This window comes from Phocoena phocoena, chromosome 20 (genome assembly GCF_963924675.1).
Source record: "Phocoena phocoena chromosome 20, mPhoPho1.1, whole genome shotgun sequence".
Classification (NCBI taxonomy): domain Eukaryota; kingdom Metazoa; phylum Chordata; class Mammalia; order Artiodactyla; family Phocoenidae; genus Phocoena; species Phocoena phocoena.
Genome location: NC_089238.1, coordinates 25,042,600 through 25,059,345, shown reverse-complemented (window position 1 = coordinate 25,059,345; position 16,746 = coordinate 25,042,600). Strand labels below are relative to the sequence as shown.

At 47.5% G+C, this 16,746-nt stretch overlaps 1 protein-coding gene across 1 annotated transcript; it reads left to right on the top strand.

Moving 5' to 3' along the window:
• Positions 1–11,864: 11,864 nt before the first annotated feature.
• On the top strand, positions 11,865–14,501 carry CBLN1 (cerebellin 1 precursor). Its single transcript, XM_065898886.1, has 3 exons — positions 11,865–12,128; positions 12,278–12,397; positions 13,691–14,501. The coding sequence occupies exons 1-3, from the start codon at positions 11,865–11,867 to the stop codon at positions 13,886–13,888; spliced, it is 582 nt and encodes a 193-aa protein (XP_065754958.1). The 3' UTR covers positions 13,889–14,501.
• The last annotated feature ends 2,245 nt before the right edge of the window (positions 14,502–16,746 follow it).

The window sequence follows — 16,746 nt, the reverse complement described above, 5'->3', positions numbered from 1 at the left end:
GGGCCCATAAGCCATGGCCGCTGAGCCTGCGCATCTGGAGCCTGTGCTCCGCGCTCTGCAACGGAAGAGGCTGCAACAGTGAGAGGCCCGCGTATCGCAAAAAAAAAAAAAAAAAAAAAAAAAAAAGGTAATGCTGTATCAGTAACACACTACCCCTCATTCCGCAAAATGTCAGATGACAAAAGTATCACTTAGGGCTTCCTTGGTGGCGCAGTGATTAGGAGTCCGCCTGGCTGGGTCCGTGAGCCGTGGCCGCTGGGCCTGCGCGTCCGGAGCATGTGTTCCGCAGCGGGAGGGGCCACAACACTGACAGGCCTGCGTACCGCAAAAAAAAAAGTATCATTTAGGTAATTGCTTGTAGTTTATTCCTTTGCTGTTGTCTTTTCTCTGCACATCTTTCTAATAATTTTTTAAAAGTGGATATGTAATTGTCATGTGAACAGCTGTAAAAATGATTAAAAGGTATGGAAAAGCGTAACACGAATGCCAATAATCTGTTTCTAACAGTAATATATATGGAACGCTATTTAGGGGCAAAGGAGAAAAAGGAAGAAAAAAAGAGAGGTTTATCATCTTTGAAATTTTTAAAACTGGACTTCATTGCCTAATAGGAAAAAAAAATTCACATTTAAAGTCAATAGCGCTAACTCCTAGCTAGAAGCACTACATCACCATCACTGGATTCAGCGGGAGTGCCTTTTCAGAGGGGCAATGTTGCAGAGAAAGCGGACAGGTTTTTAGAACAGGGTTCAGAAAATAATCTCACCTCTGCCAGCTGAATGAGTTTGGGCAAATTAGTTTACCTCTGCCAGACTACATTTTGACATCCAAAAATTGGATATAATAACTATCTGAAAGCCTCATGTTGAGGTGTGTCTATCAAAGGTTTACTGGTTTTTAAATAGATAGCACTGTGCAAATGAAGGCTATGGCTTTCTATTGCCAATTGTCAAATATACTATTTAATTCTATCCAACTTACATATGTATAAGCGCCTAACGGTCTTTTAAATGGTTAAAGGTTTATGAATAAGATGATTTTCCTACTGGGATTCACCTGATGCTTTTCTTAAACATGTAACCTTGAGTCCACCACACAAAATAATGCTTTGATTAGAGCAATGCACATAATAAAGATAATCCTCATTTCTAAGACATCAAACATCATTCACAAAAGAGAACTACTTTTGAAAGAGATGTATTTGTGCTGGGAAGAGAAGATTTCTACTTCTAGTTACAGATGATTTATTGATGAATGTATATCATAGCCTGTCTGAGAGGCACTGCTATGAGCACCCTCATGTGTGGTTTGCAGGTCAAGGAAGAGGGGAAAATGCCTTGGTGGTACCAATGGACGTTGCGTGGACTTTAATATTCTTAAAAGGAAATTCTCTTTTAGGCATTTAAAAAAACTGTACTAAAATACATTTACTGAAGTTTATGGAAGGCTAAAAAAATCATAATCCTAACCAAAGACAATTATCAATTAATATGCTGATTAATATACTCTACCAGTCATCTTCTATAAATAGTTTAAATAAATTTTATAATTCCTGTACATATGTCCTATAAATATAATTTTGTATTTTGCTGTCTTCCCATTTAATATCAACAGACTTTAAAGAGCAATAATTTGGAAATTGTCTTGGATATGTGGGAAAATCTGTTTCAACTGAAATAATTTAGTGGACAATAGAAATGTCAATGAAGAGCCCCTAATTTTTCCCATCTTGTTGAATAGAAACAAAAGTTCTTATTTAGGATGAGTGGAAATAATCAAACTGATTTAGGCCTCTATTTATCCTCTAGTTAAAAAATGTAGCCCCATGTAGCAACAATATTACAGGGAACAAAAGAAAAAAAAAACAACTCTGTAAATTTGCAGTAGGGTCATTTCCTCAGACTACCAGAGCCCATCTATTGACCAGCTCTATGCTTTAGGCTTAAAATGGATCTCTCTGAAGCAATGACAGAATTTTTTGCCAAGTGACTAGGATATAAACACCATTTTGGTCACACAGTGAGACATATGCTATAAAGAAAACAGGTTCAAAATAGGCAAGTGGGTTTCTCTCGAATAAATGAGAGCTCATGTAAACAGCTTCAGCTTCAGAGCTTCATGTCTGCGCTGGTGTGGAAGCTCTTTGTTTCTTCCACGGGGGATGGCGGCACACTGTTTCCCTGATTCCTTACACTAATGAACTGCTATAAATTTGTTGGCGATATTCCAGAGAGCCCTAACTCCAGCTTTTAGGCAATGCTGAGGATGTACCCTACACGCCAGACTCACCTTTTGCAAGGTGTACTCTCAGCACCGTGGGTGATTTCCATGGGAGAATATTCTATTTAAAGAACTACTGTCCCAGCATAATACAAAAAATCACTTATGAAGATGCAAGAGACAGGGAAAGCTTTCAATGATGTTTACACCAGCACAATGTCAGGGCCTCCCTTTCCTGTTCCCCAAGAGGGTCGGAAGGAGAGTGTTCCTTTGTGAGGAAAGGCATACAAAAAGTATTCGTGTAGTCATAGGACTGGGAAAATCGAAGCTCTTCCAAAGGGGATACGCACATACACTTCCTGAGCCCGAGAGTGTGCTGTGAGACCAGACAGGCATTGATATAAAGGAGGGAGGGAAGGAAGGAGTCTAAAGCAGAAACACAGGCTCTGTGTACCCTGTTTTTTTTTTTTACCTCAAGCACAGACATCAAATTCTTCTCCTAGCATGTTTTTTAAAATGGCATATCTTTAAAACAATATATATTTAAAGGGCACATTAAAATTTATTTTAAAAACTTCATAGATGAAAACCAAGCAAGCCATTCTCCATCGACAGAAATGTGCCAAGGCAACATAATGATTACCTTCAACTTTCACTTACAGTCAGTCAGATTCACAGTACTCGAGTCTGCTTACATTTAAAAATGGAAATGACAAGATAAAATTTATAATGTTGAGGATTTTCCAATTAAATCTCAAGATGGAAAAAAATTTTGATGTCATAAAACAAAAAAAGATAGCCAACTCCCGAGTCGTGAGATGTTTCAGCAGAAAGAACTGTGGCCTCATAATTGTGTGGTCCAATGAGGTGAGGATGATTTAGCTTTAATATCAAGGTGTTATAATTCATAATGAGAAGAATACGGTTGTCACAAAATCAAATCTCTCCCTCAGATAACTTATATAGACGTCAGGAAGTTTTGCCGGTTTTGTTCCCTGATGTATCCCCGGTGCCCACAACAAATACCTGTCACACTGTAGGTGGTCAATACACATTAGTTGAATGAATAAATAAATACAGAAAGAGGAGTGCATGATATGTTTGTGAAACTGTGCCAACTGTGTGTATACTATTATCGAGGTACATTAAATAGTCTTTGCTTTAAATTTGCAAATGAGGACTTTCAATGGAATATATCTACAGAAATCAAACAAAGACATTCTGGCCTGGACTTTTGTGCAGCAAGAGAAGAGAAAACACTGGCAGAGAGCCAGGGGAGTGGCTGGCCAACCTCAAGACGGGTCTGGAACAAGCATGGGGCAGTGGGGAACGCACCTGGGCTTCTAATTCTAGCACTCTGACCACCTGGGCACCTGAGGAGGCAAGCAGCAGTGCTCATGCATGGACAGCCTGGGCCACGTGTAGGCTAATCATATGGATGGATTAACTCATTCCATCCTGAAAACCAGCCTTTAAGGTAAACGCTTACTGTTATTCCTACTTTGTGGATGGGGGAACTAAAGGCAGAGAGATTACATACCTTATCAAAGGGTTCCTGCCTACGAGGCACCAGCATGGGATTTTGGCCCTTGCATTCTGATTTTGGAGCCTGCAGAAGAACCATTGTCTCAGAGGAGCTTACCCTCCCTGGGCTTCCGTCTGCAAAATGCAGGCAGTTGACTTGCTAAGAATTAGGGTTCAACATCTAAGGTTCAAGATACTCCGGGTTGAAGATCCAAAATCCTGGTCTTTTATTTATCTAAAAAGACCATAGAGGTCTCACTGCATTAATACCCTATCATCTTGATATTGCTGGTGCATTAAATATTGGGACCAATTTCATCATGAGGACAGAAGAATGTATTCACCAAATTTTATAATATACTGACAAAACCATAGATAAATCTCAATACATCTGCAATCACTTAAAACACTTACAGAATGTAGCATGTTACCACAACAACCAAAAGAAACAGGAATTTAACCAGCCTGTTCTTCTAGACCAGTGAACACTAGAATTGATTAGGTATTTTAATCGAATTTATCCTAACGTTTGTTGCCATTTGTGGATAGCCTACTGGTCAAATCTTGCTTCCCAACTGCTTTCTATTTCCTAACTAGCCTTTAATACCGTTTTGGTAAGGACCTCAGACAATACTAGGCAGTAGGTGTGAAATGGATAGTTAAGTTGAATGGGTGACTAAAAGGAATTCCCTCATAAGTACCAATACATTGAAACATACTTCATTGTGGCTTGCTTTCAAACTGTTGTTTTAAGATCTAAAACATTACCTGTTTCAGAGAATAATAGTAAAGCCCTTATTTGTTGAGAACATGCACAGATAAAATTTACAAGTTTAAGAAACTGAATAGCAGTAATTATCATGCTCTTCAATAAGCAAAACACATTTTCATATTTTACAAGGTTTTTATATTTTAAAAACTCAAAATAGTTTTATGAACTCACAAAGTAATATTGTCTTTTTCTCAATATATTAATATATCCTTGTATTGCAAGCATAGGATGTATTTTACTTGGAGTCTTTGCTATTTTAAAATATGCTTCTTTTGATTTTTTTCACTTTAATATTCTGAAGACAGCACAATTACATTTATCAGCAGTTGATTTGTAAAACTCATGATGAATAGTTTTGTTTGAAATATATAACTTTGGTAACATCATGCACCTAATCTGAATTCGAAATGTACTAGGGTCTAATTCATAGTGAGTTTTTCTATGATACAACTAGTGATTAAACAACTAATGGTTCCACAAGAGGATAAAGTATATCAAATCTGTTGGTTCTGAAGGTGAAGCAAGATTTTGTACTAATACAGTCTATCACTGAGATCCCAGGAGGAAATAGAATTAAACTCAGATAGTTCGAATGGAGGGACTTTAATGAAGGGACAACCTACAGAGGTGTTGGCAGGGTCTGGGGAATCACTTGTGCTGAGAACCCAGAGATTGGCAAGCCTCCCATCCTCATGCTGAAGATACAGAGGGAGGAAAGAGTATTACTGGAGTGAGAGCTGGAGCCCAGGAAGGGAGGAGGGGTACTGGGCAGGAGCTACAATCTTGAAAAGGGGAAGCACCGCCAGAGATTTTTCAGGGTCACTGGTTCACACCACCTGCACTGAAGCAGGGAGAGATCTGGAAGAAATACCCCAACTTCTCTCTGCCCCTTCTCTCTGACCCCCTGCGTGTGCCTTCCTTCTGTTGGCCCAAACCAGAAGCCAGCTGAAAGGAGTCAGCCTTCAGGGGTGAGAACAGCAAAGAGGAAAGGGAATGGCTCTGGGGTGGGGGTTGAGGGGGTGTCAGAGCACTAGGAAGCTAATCACGTCACTGTCCCTGAGGCCTGACACAGTGTGGCAGGATGAAATGTGTTCCTCTGATCTCATTTCTCAGAAGTCTACCGGGAAATATCATTTTGGGAAAATAATTAAAAAAAAATACAAAACCCTCTTTTTTCTTCAACATTTTTTCCCCTTCAAGTTTTATTTAAATCCTTCCTTTCATTTACCTCCTAGTAACACAGAGGTATTCGGTTCAACCAGCCCTCCAGTTGGCAGACTTTTTTCTAAGACCTCATCCTGAGAGCTTTCTGAACTGTGGGAAGTCTTTACACAATTGTCAACGAATGCGAGATCCAGTAAATTTCCCTAAGATCCCTATTAAAGTTGGTGACAACTTTTCCGCAATCTCAATCCAGCCACCCACAGATATCATTCACCATTTCTTTGATAAATGTCAAATGCATTTTAAGTAACACCTGAAATATTTGTTTGAATGTTCTCTCATCTGTTAATTTTGCACGTGTGCATAATTTTTGTGTAACTTCTGATTATAGGGCAATTGTAAACAAATACAGAGAATAATCAAAGCTACCATGTAAGGACTTATGTAGCACCACTACTAAGAAGCCTTCTCAGTAGAACCAGAAGGATCTTAAACGGAGGTTCCCAAGGATGCATCCCTGACCACCCTCAAACATAAAGCCTGGGGTGGTGGGTGCGGGGATCAGATGCGATTCATCTTTTCAGTAGCCAAGGCCCTAAAACAGTGTCTTGCACATTTCATGCACTCAATAAATATTTGCTGAATTGGCCAAACCTTGGTTTGTCCCCATAATCACCACCCCAAAAGCACACAGATAATTACTTCTTGGAAAAATTCCAACTAGTGTTTGATGTCACCTATGTGGTTTCTCTCTCAGGAGCAGCTCTGTAGGATTACATTATTTTATGTTTTTTTTCTTTCACTTTAATGTCATATACTTGAATAACAGCTTTATACAAAATTCCTACCAGCACAACCACAGCAGATTCAAGGCATCATTTTAAAAATGGTGCCAGCATCTTTCAATTTACCACTGTCAAGTGGCTAGGAAAATGCATAATTTGGTATTAAGAGCTAAAGATATTTTGAATATATTCTTTAGTTTTTTTAAGATCAAAGTTTTCTTTTAAGAATTAAAATGTTACCATAAACTTGGCCTTCACTGAAAAATAATCCTGCATTTCTTTGCATTTAATGAAAGTGTCCAATTACAAAGTTAATTTTGTAACACTTTTTAAACTTAAACAGCAAAAATATATCCAAAGTGAATCTGAATAGGCAAAAAGAGACATATACAGGAAGACCAAGGTTTTGGTGAAAGTTAAAATATTATTTCCTACTTTGCACAACTTAGAATTATTCCCACATTTTATAGTCTAGATCCAAACGTTAATTTGAAATGACCTTGACCATTGAAATCCTAAATTGAATGCTCTTCAGAACAAAACAGCCTTTCTCTTCTGCTTCATGGGCAAATGAACTAAATACTAGGGAATGGTACTGCCTGGGCCTTTGAACCAAGGCTAAAAGAGATGAAATACTATTTGATGTGTATAAACATTAGAGAATGCATTTTGAGTTTATAAAAGGACGAGTTTTTTTCATATCCCGTGACAAAATATTCCCTTTTCCTGAAAATGATCTCATTCTTACAATAGGGGGTTGTTATTTTTTTTCCAGGATGGAGGCGGAGGGATCAAGATAGCTGTTATGTTTATTTCTCAAAATGCATTGTGGTGAGAAATTCAGAGTGCAGTGTGGGGAAATAAACCTTGACTTCACCAAAATATAAAGCTGCATTTAAGGCAGTAGGTAAAGGATACAACAGCAACAGTACAAGTTCATTATTTGCAATCTTGCAGTTCCTGAAATCTCTATAACACATTACTTTAAAAGCCTCAGACAGATGATTTTACAACACTTTACCAACATTTCAACACCTGAAAAGCCTCAGCAAGTTAAACCCTCTAGTTTTAAATTTCAGACATGACCTCACTCAATCCTTTTATTTTTCAGACTTTCTCAAATTTTCATTTGTTTTCAATAATCAATGAATAATGATGAATTTTAGGTACCTATCCACAAAGAAAGTAGATTTTCACTGTTTTTAGGAGCCTAAGAAGTGAAAAGGAAAAAAAAATCAACTTGAATTTTAGGTACCTATCCACAAAGAAAGTAGATTTTCACTGTTTTTAGGAGCCTAAGAAGTGAAAAGGAAAAAAAAATCAACTCCAACAAAATGTTGCTATAGAAATCTTTTAGAACAGAATGTTAAATTACTTAATTATTTAGAATCATCTGGCTCTACCATTCGAAGTGCATTCAGGCTTCAAAGCTAACCCTTCGGTAGCATCAATGTTGACGGTACCAGATTGCACGTTTAGCTGAGATCCTGAAGATCCCATAGGACCAAAACAAACACATATCTACTGTTCTGGCTACTGCATCACTCTTCATCACCATTCTTTTTGGGTGAAATATATTGCCGTTGACCCTTTGAGAGGGACTAAAATAGACATGTGTTGTTTCTGCCTACCCAGCATCCTTCCTCTAATTTTCCTTTGGAGAACTCGCCTACTCCAGATAATGTGGAGCTAACAGACGGGGTTGGCAACCAGTAAATATCTGTGGAATGCCTGTGTAGAGCCAGGGCACTTCCCTTTCTGGAGGAAGACATCTGAATCCAAGCTTAGTCAGCAGAACGGTCCATTCTCCATGTTCAGAGAGGGGCAAGTGACACTGATGCCCCTGTAAGAACAGCTCTGGGACTTTTGCAGCAAATATTGAAGAAAAAGTGCTCTCCTTTCCTTGCTCTGAGTTGGCAGTAGCTTCTAAGGGGCTATCGTAGAGAAACAACTTGTCTGAAAATGAAGCCAAAACCAGGAAACAAATCCTGATAACCTTGACTGATGGCTCCAACCATACTTTAACTGGCAAGACCTACCTATAGGCTTTTTCATCAATTAAATGAAATACTTTATACTTAAGCCAGTGTGAATTGGTTTTGTCACTTGCAGCTGAAAGAATCCCGAGTGTAACAATGTGACAACATTAAAAATAAACATGACTGCTTTTGAGGTTTCTAATGAATTTACCTCCTCATATGCATTACTTTATTTAATCCTCCCAATTCAGGAAGGCACATATCCATTAACATTAAATTCATTATTTTTTAAACGCATACTCTGTGGAAGAGGGACAGGCAATGCCAGGGGAGTAATCATTCTGAAGTATGGTGGCCAGGGAAGTCTCCCTTACATGGGAGAAAAGTGGGGGTTACATATTTCAGGGCACTCGATAGATATCCACCAAATGAAAGAATAAACACTATACAGCAGAGCCAGGAGGTGATCCCTATACGAATTCCCTGACTGATAAAATTAGAAGGCTTTTGCAGTATCCCAGGTCAGAGATGATGAACCCCAAACAGGCAGCCCTACAAGAATGGCTCAAACAAACAGGACGTAAAGATAAGAGTCAAGTTAGATGTGGGGATCCCTAGGTGGGTGTAGCTATTGTCACTGCGATAGGGAAAGAAGGAAGAGACAGAGTCTGGGTGACAAAGGGAAGGAGACAAATTATTGGTCAGTTAAAGATGCCTGCAGGATATATAAACAAAAGAGGTCCAGCAGGCCCTTAGAATGACTGGTCTGGGATGCAGGGAGGCTGCGGAGACTGCCCATACAAGATCCCCATCACGCATACAGGTGGCAGTTCGGGGCTTGGGCACTGCTTGCCAGAGCCTCCCCAGGAACAGAAGAGGAGGGGGCTGGAGGGGGTCCCTCCAGGTAACCTCAGTCCTGTTTGTGAGCTCCATGAAAACAGGCTTCCCCACCAGACGGGGTTGGCAACCAGTAAATATCTGTGGAATGCCTGTGTAGAGCCAGGGCACTGAGCGCATGCCGTTGGTTCTACACGGGTATTTCGCCAGGTACCCTCCACCGCTGGAGCTGCCAGCCTCTCCGGCTATACTGGGTGCAGTCTCATGACTCAGCTCTCCCCTCTTCAATTAGTTCATGCTCTCACATTAAGTGTAATCACAGCTGGCAACGTTTTCTGGGGATGTCTCAAAAAGATCTGAGTTGAAAGAACAGTTTTGTGTCAATTTAATTTAAAGTAAAATTGTTGCCTCTTCCCTGCTCCTTCCCTTTCTCCTGGCGAACTCAGTGACCCCGGCAGGCAGGCGTCCCAACGGAAGCGAGGGTCGGCCATGGGGTACCTCCAGGTGATTCTCAACAGCTATCTAAGTCACAAAGACACAAAGGAGGCTGCGAAGCTGAAAGGTGTGGCTGTTGGCGATTCCAAGGCAGGCTCCCGCGTACGGAAGAGCGTAGCCTAGGCGACTGCACACCCCGCCAGCGGCGAGCCCGGAAGCCGAAAGGAGGTGCTGTCAGCCCGCGACCCGTCTCTCCAGATCCCCGGGCTCGCACCAGGCCGCCGCCGCCGCCGGCCGCACGTCTGCTCTGGCTCGGCAGAGCACGCAGGCTCAAGGTCGCCCGGCGGGAACCAAAGCTCCAGGTACCCCGGTGGGCAGCATCCCGACCCGCCTCTGCTTGGCGTCCGAAGCCCGCGCTCTTGCTTTGGACTTGACGGAGAGGTCCGCTCGCTCTCCAGCCTCCGCCGGGTTAACCGCCGGCGTGCATCTTCAGGTCTCTTGCCTTCTCGCACCCAGGCGGGAACGCGCCTTTCCTCTTACCATCTCCGCTGCTCCTCTCTCTCTGCCACTTACCAAAGCTGTATTTTCACTTTCACGTTTGTGACTACTTGTGTGTAAAGTTCCAAGTTAAATACGTGAGGCGAAAATTCACTCGCCTTGAAATTTCAAAATCACCCTTGAAAAATCGTCCATAAATCACAAGATTTGGTGTCTATACTCAAGGCAATAATATGCAAATACACGTGGATAAAACATGCCGCAAAAGTGCATAGTAAATAAAAAATACGGATGCAAAATATAACTTTTAAGTGCAAAAGATAAAAATGATATCAGGGAAATGAGCCTGCCTTTGACGCCACTGGACTTGTCACTGCCTCCTGCACTAGGCTGTAAGAGGCACGAAGACAGGCCTCGTCTGTTTTTGCTCATCACTACATCTTTGGCGCGTGGCCCTGTGCCTGGCACTTCGTAAGTGTTCAATGATCTATCTCGAATAAATGAACGAACGAATGAATGAGTGAACGCTAGATCCGACTCCGCGACCCGCAGAGCTGGCACATCGAGAAGCGAGAGGGAGCTGCCGGCTCAGCGTTACGCTCTTAGCCGCGAGGCCGGGACGTTGACAGCGGCCTCCAGGCCCCGCCGCCCCAGCTCCCGGCGGCTGCACGTGCGCCTCCTCCCACTAAGGCCTTGGCGCACGCCCCGCCCCGTCGCGCACGCACGCGCCCTGCAGCCAGACAGCCTGGTCAGCCCGCACGCCACGGCTCACCCGCGCGCCCGCTGCCCCTCGCGCCTTTGCCCGCTGGAGGGCGCTCCCCTCCCGCCCCATGCGCCCACACGCAGGCGTCTCTCGGCCCCCTGCGACTCAACTCCGGACCCTGGGCGCGCGCCGCCTCCTACCTGAGGGCCGGCGAGGGAGGTGCGCGGAAGGGCTGAGGGGCTGAACAAGACCGTGGCGAGAGGCGGGAGGCGGGAAACGAGAGAGCGAGCGGCCGCTGCAGACGGTCCGGGCGCGGGCGCGCGCGCGCTCCCGGCCCTCTCTCTCTCAGTCGACTCCCGGCCAGAGCCCAACCCTGCTGCCGCGCGCCGCCGGCCTCGCCGCGCCTAATAACAACAGCGCCCAGGGTCAGGTGGCCGCGCGCGGACAGCGCCGCCATTGGCTCGGCGGGGAGCGCGGCGCGCCAGGATTGGCCAGGGGGCGGAGTCTCTGTGGGGGCGGGGGCGGGGCTGGAGAGGGAGGTGGCAGGGGCGGGGCCAGGCCGCGGTCCGCGCCTTTGTGCCCGGCGCGCGCTCTCCGCCCGCTCCGGCTGCATCGCCGGCTGCATCAATAATTCAGAGCGGCGGCGGCGGCGGGAGCGGCCGGTGCGGGCAGGAGGCGGCGGAAGCAGCGGGGATCAAGCGGCAGCGGCTATGCATCCAAGTGCGGCTGGGCAGCCGCAGTACCCCTGAGGCCCGGGCAGGGTTCCGGGAAGCATCGCGCGGGGGGCACGCTTGCCCAGGAGTGCAACGAAGACCTGGTGTCCAGAGCGGCGTCGGTGGAGCTGCGCACGGAGCTGAGGAGGGGGTTACGGAGCGGGCCTGGGGCGGGGGGGGCGGCTGGCGCAGGCAGCCCCCGGGGTGGGGGGCGGGGTGGGCGCCGGCGCCGCGATGCTGGGCGTCGTGGAGCTGCTGCTGCTGGGGGCAGCATGGCTGGCGGGCCCGGCCCGCGGGCAGAATGAGACGGAGCCCATCGTGCTGGAGGGCAAGTGCCTGGTGGTTTGCGACTCCAACCCTACGTCCGATCCCACGGGCACAGCTCTGGGCATCTCTGTGCGCTCCGGCAGCGCTAAGGTGGCTTTCTCTGCCATCAGAAGCACCAACCACGAGCCGTCCGAGATGAGTAATCGCACCATGATCATCTACTTCGACCAGGTGAGTGCTCCGGGAAGACTGGATTGGTGGAGATTAGGGGAGAGGTGGTAGGTAGATGTTCGATCGTCTCCGAGGTCTCTGCGGAAACGCAGGGACAAGCGTTCTGGACAGATTCTTGCCTACTCCCCTTCGTTCCCGTCTCGTTATAGGTACTAGTGAACATCGGGAACAACTTTGATTCAGAACGCAGCACTTTCATCGCCCCGCGCAAAGGGATCTACAGTTTTAACTTCCACGTGGTAAAAGTCTACAACAGACAGACCATCCAGGTCAGCTGCCGCCTCAGGGCCAGGCCCCAGCCCCGGTAGGGGGCTACTAGCCGCGGGAGTGAGCGAGCCCTGTGGGGGTGGGAGATGGAAGGGGCAGCTGCATGTGCCCGGGCTGCTTGGAGGGACGGGTAGCAGGTTCTCACTGTTCTATGGCTTGGACTCTCCCTTGCCTTCCCTGTCATTGGTTCTTGGAACCTGTTCCCATCCCCAGGCACAGTTTTCTGCCTCTGCCTCTGGGACCCTCCAAAGAGGCTCTCCCGCTATGGGACTCCAGGGAGTTCCCTTAGAGGTTTCTGTTAGCATCAGGGACAGTTCCCGCTTCGGGAAGCTTTCCGCGATCCTCGCCCTCAGCACCACGGACAGTATCCCCGACCCTGTCCCAGCTCTGAAGACCGTGAGACGCCTGTGCGCTTGCGTTCAGCGCCACGCTCGGGGTAGGGGTGGGGGGGTGTCTCCTGGCGTCTTTATGGGGGCCGACTCCGGATTTCTGAACGAGCAGCGCCGAGCCATAGCAGTTTAAGGGTGGAGACACGAGGGAGGGGCATAGTGCCACTCCCTCCTGGCTCCGGCCTTTCCTTAGCCAGCACTCACCGGCTCTCCAGGTTCCCAAAGGTGTCCAGGATTCCTTTGGGCGGACACAGAAGGCGGAACGCGCGGTTGGGGAGAGGGCGCAGGGCCTTTGGCTTCTGGTGCCACCGCAAGGGCAAAACCAGCCGGTGGCGGGCGAGGCTGGATCTGGGACGGGAACCGGGCCCGGGGTTTGGGGATGAAGCACAGAGTGCAGCTCTGCGCGAGATTTCTCATCAGCCGAAGCCTTGCCTGGCTCCTCCATTGCGTCTCTGCTGTGTCCTGGCAGCCGGGTCCGGGAGGAGCCAGGCGTTTTGTTTGTTTGTTTCTATTTGTTTGTGTTCCCGGAAGCGCCAGTTGCCTGAGTTTCTCTTTGAGGCTGTGGGGAGGGCGAGGCTGAAGGTCTCTGGGCGCTTGAGCCACCTACGGGTTCATTAAACTGGATAAAAGAGCGAATCAGGATTTTCTACTGGCGCGTCCAAGAAATGAAAGTGACTCCTGTTTTGGGGGCAGACCCTTCCTGTCACCCAGATGGGCCGTCTTTCGCCTCATTGGACCCTCAGCAGTAAACTGCAAAGCGCCTTTTCTTTCCGCTCTCCCGCCCCACCCCCGCCCCCTGCTTCCAGGCCTTACGGCTGTTAGCCAAGCAGCGAAGGTTCGCGGCTTTATCGCCGCTTCGGTACCCGCCTAGGTTGCGCCTCTGAAGCGGGCCTGTCTCTTTCTCAGGTGAGCCTCATGTTAAACGGGTGGCCGGTGATTTCAGCCTTCGCTGGTGACCAGGACGTGACCCGGGAAGCCGCCAGCAACGGAGTTCTAATCCAGATGGAGAAAGGCGACCGAGCATACCTCAAGCTGGAGCGGGGAAACTTGATGGGGGGCTGGAAGTACTCGACCTTCTCGGGATTCCTCGTATTTCCCCTCTGACTGGCTCATCGTGGGAATGGAGGCAGGGAGAGGGCAAAGGCAGGAGGGGAAAATGATAAAGAGGCAGAACTTTAGAGGACGAGAAAGCGGCACGACTTGAAACTTCCTACATGTTCCCCAGCTGTATCCGGGTAAAAGGTGCGCACCCGGCGGTCGGACAACTTTGTCCGTTTCCTCTAGGAAAAGTAAATTCCGCTTAGCTCTGCGCACTCCCATTTCCAAAAATAAACTCGCCTCCCCCATTCCAGTGGCAGTAATCAAGAGAGACTCCTTGTCATTGTTTCTTACCCTCATGTTCATGTTCCCTACGATTTATATAAAAGAAACTTTGCATTTCACTGTATAATGTGAAATATCTTCCTCCTCTGAGTCGCCATCTGAATCTTTACAACCGCTGAAATCTAATACGTCCCTCCCCCCCCTTTTTTATTTTGGAGAGGGGGGAAGGTTTTTTTGTTTGTTTGGTTTTTGCTTTTGTTTTTTTGGTGGGGAGGTAGTTTTAATTTGGCAAGTATTGCTCGGAAAGCACCGCTCGAATTAATTAGCTGAAGCTACTTTGTATCCTCGGCTGCTTGTTAGCAGAGAAAGGACTCACCTTAGTGGTGACTGGTTTAAAAATATATATATATATATATAAATATATATCATTTGTACACGAAGAACTCTTCCCAGTGGAAACTGGCTGTATTTCCGTATTTCTATGTCCTATTTGGAGTGATCGTGAAATCTAAGGCTGCTTGACGTTCTGACGCTTGTTAATGCCCTCGTGTTCTGTGGCTCCACTAAACGCCAGGAGGTTCTTCCGGACGCTTCCTCGTCCTCTGTAACATACCTGTGAATAGCCAAGATTTAATTTTGCTTTAATCCAATAAAGTTGAAGTGGGACTTTTATTTTTCTGAAACGGCTTCCTAAAGTCCGCACCTTCCCCAGTTGCGAGGTCTGGAGGCAGGGGTGCGGAAGCGCGAGATTCAGAGGGGTAGGGGACTTAGTGGGATGCAACCCAAGAAAGGCCAGGGCAGGAGGGCTTCCTCGCCAAATCGGCCTGCACTCCTTCCTGCGCAGGCCTAGGGCCAACCCTGCATTCGCCCCGTGCTCCCTGCTTTGGCGCAAACGTAAGAAATTTGGCTGAAATCTTGCTAGGCCAGGCCCGGCTGCCGGCCTGGAAGCGAAGTTTGGGCTTTTCGCAGTCCAAGTGCATCAGGAGTAATCCCAATTCGAAGAGCCGGAACCTTTCTGCCCTAAGCGTCACGCTTCCCACGCCTCTGCCTCTGGACTGTCCGCTCACAGATCCCGAAGCAGCGTATGTTTTATTTCGCCGCCTCTGAATCCTGAGTCCTCCCTGCCGTATTACCCCGCCCCCGGGACCTGTGATCGCGCTCATCGCAGGACTTATTCAAGAGGTTCGTCCAGGAGTTTTGATTGTATCGGAACATAATGTGAAAGCAAAATTGAAATAAACGACTTCGTTTTAAGTCTGGAAGTCTGACCAAGTCGCTTCGGCCGAGGGGAGGTCGGGCGTAGGAAAAGAGGTGGGCAGCCCAGGGGCGGGAGCCGCGGCCTGCATGGGCCCCTCTGGCTCTGTTCCTTTTGGAGGCTTTTTCCTAGCCCGAAATTCAGAGATGAATTTAATTAGCTCCTGGAGGCTGGAGAGAAGGGGGGTGTGAGGGATTACTAATAGCATAATAAGCAATGTTTCTCTATTTGTTCCCGCGGCTCCTCCGATTTTGAGAGTCAACAGGCACGCGGCCTGCGCTGAAACTCAGGCCGGGTTATTCCTTTGCTCGCGGTCCAGGGGTCCGCATCTCTAGCAGGTGCCATCCGCAGCTCCAGCGGCCCCGGATCCTTCACGGGATGGGTAGGGACTTTGGGAGTGAGGAGGGCACCCGGTGCTTTTCTGTTCCTGCCCCACAGTTCTCCACCCTAGTCACTCCCCAGGGAAGTGAGAACGAGGAGTCCTAGAGGAATTTTTTTTTTTAAAAAAACTATTCTTTAAAAAAAAAGGAGACACTTAAAAAAAAGTCCTTTCTTTGCATTCTTCCGGTTGGGAGGTAGAAATCCGGGAGAGCTGGAGCCTTGGGCAGCGGAAGCAGCTGGACCCAGTCGCTCAGCCGGAGCAGAGCCCGCCCGAGGCACGCAGATACCGCCCAGGCCAGGGCTCACGGCCGCGGGGCTGCGGTAGTCACCGCCCAAGGAAGCTGAGCCCCAAATGCGCTTGAAGCTTACTTGGCTGTGAGTGGGTGGTCACCCCTCTTCCTGAGGAGCAGACCACCAGGGTGGATGTCCAAGCTGTGGGACCACGAGTCAGTGCTCCGCTGGGAGACTTCGGCAAGTCCCCTGGCTTGGCCTCAGTTTGCCCAACTGTACAAAGGGAGGAATCTGAGCATCTCCAAGAGCCCTCTTGCCCTGAGGTTCCAGCGGTTCTCCGGTCCTCTCTTCCCCCCAGTTCTTTTGCCTGGGTTTAGTGAGTCCTGGCTGCAGCCGAGCTGATCTGGCTCCTGAAGGCTAGGCCTGAGGCTGGGCTGGAGGCCAAGGGGAAGCCTCCAGGAACTCAGGCTCACTTTGAACCCCTGCTCTGGGGCCTGAAAGGTGAACACAGAGGGAGAGCAAAGGGGACCCCAAGTGGGACAAGAGTGAGAAGTTATCCCTTGATTCTGCTGTGGCTCCAGCTGGCCCCTTCCTGAGGGAGCTCTTCCTCTCCAAATTCTGACCTTGGCATTGGAGATCCTTCTCAGTCTGGTTCCAGCCACTTCTTCCACCTGCTGATCTCTTCTCTTGACCATTTGTTGAACCCATGTCCCACTACTGTCTTCATACCTCTGCACCTGCTGCTTCTTTGCTTCCAGTTGAAGTACCCTTT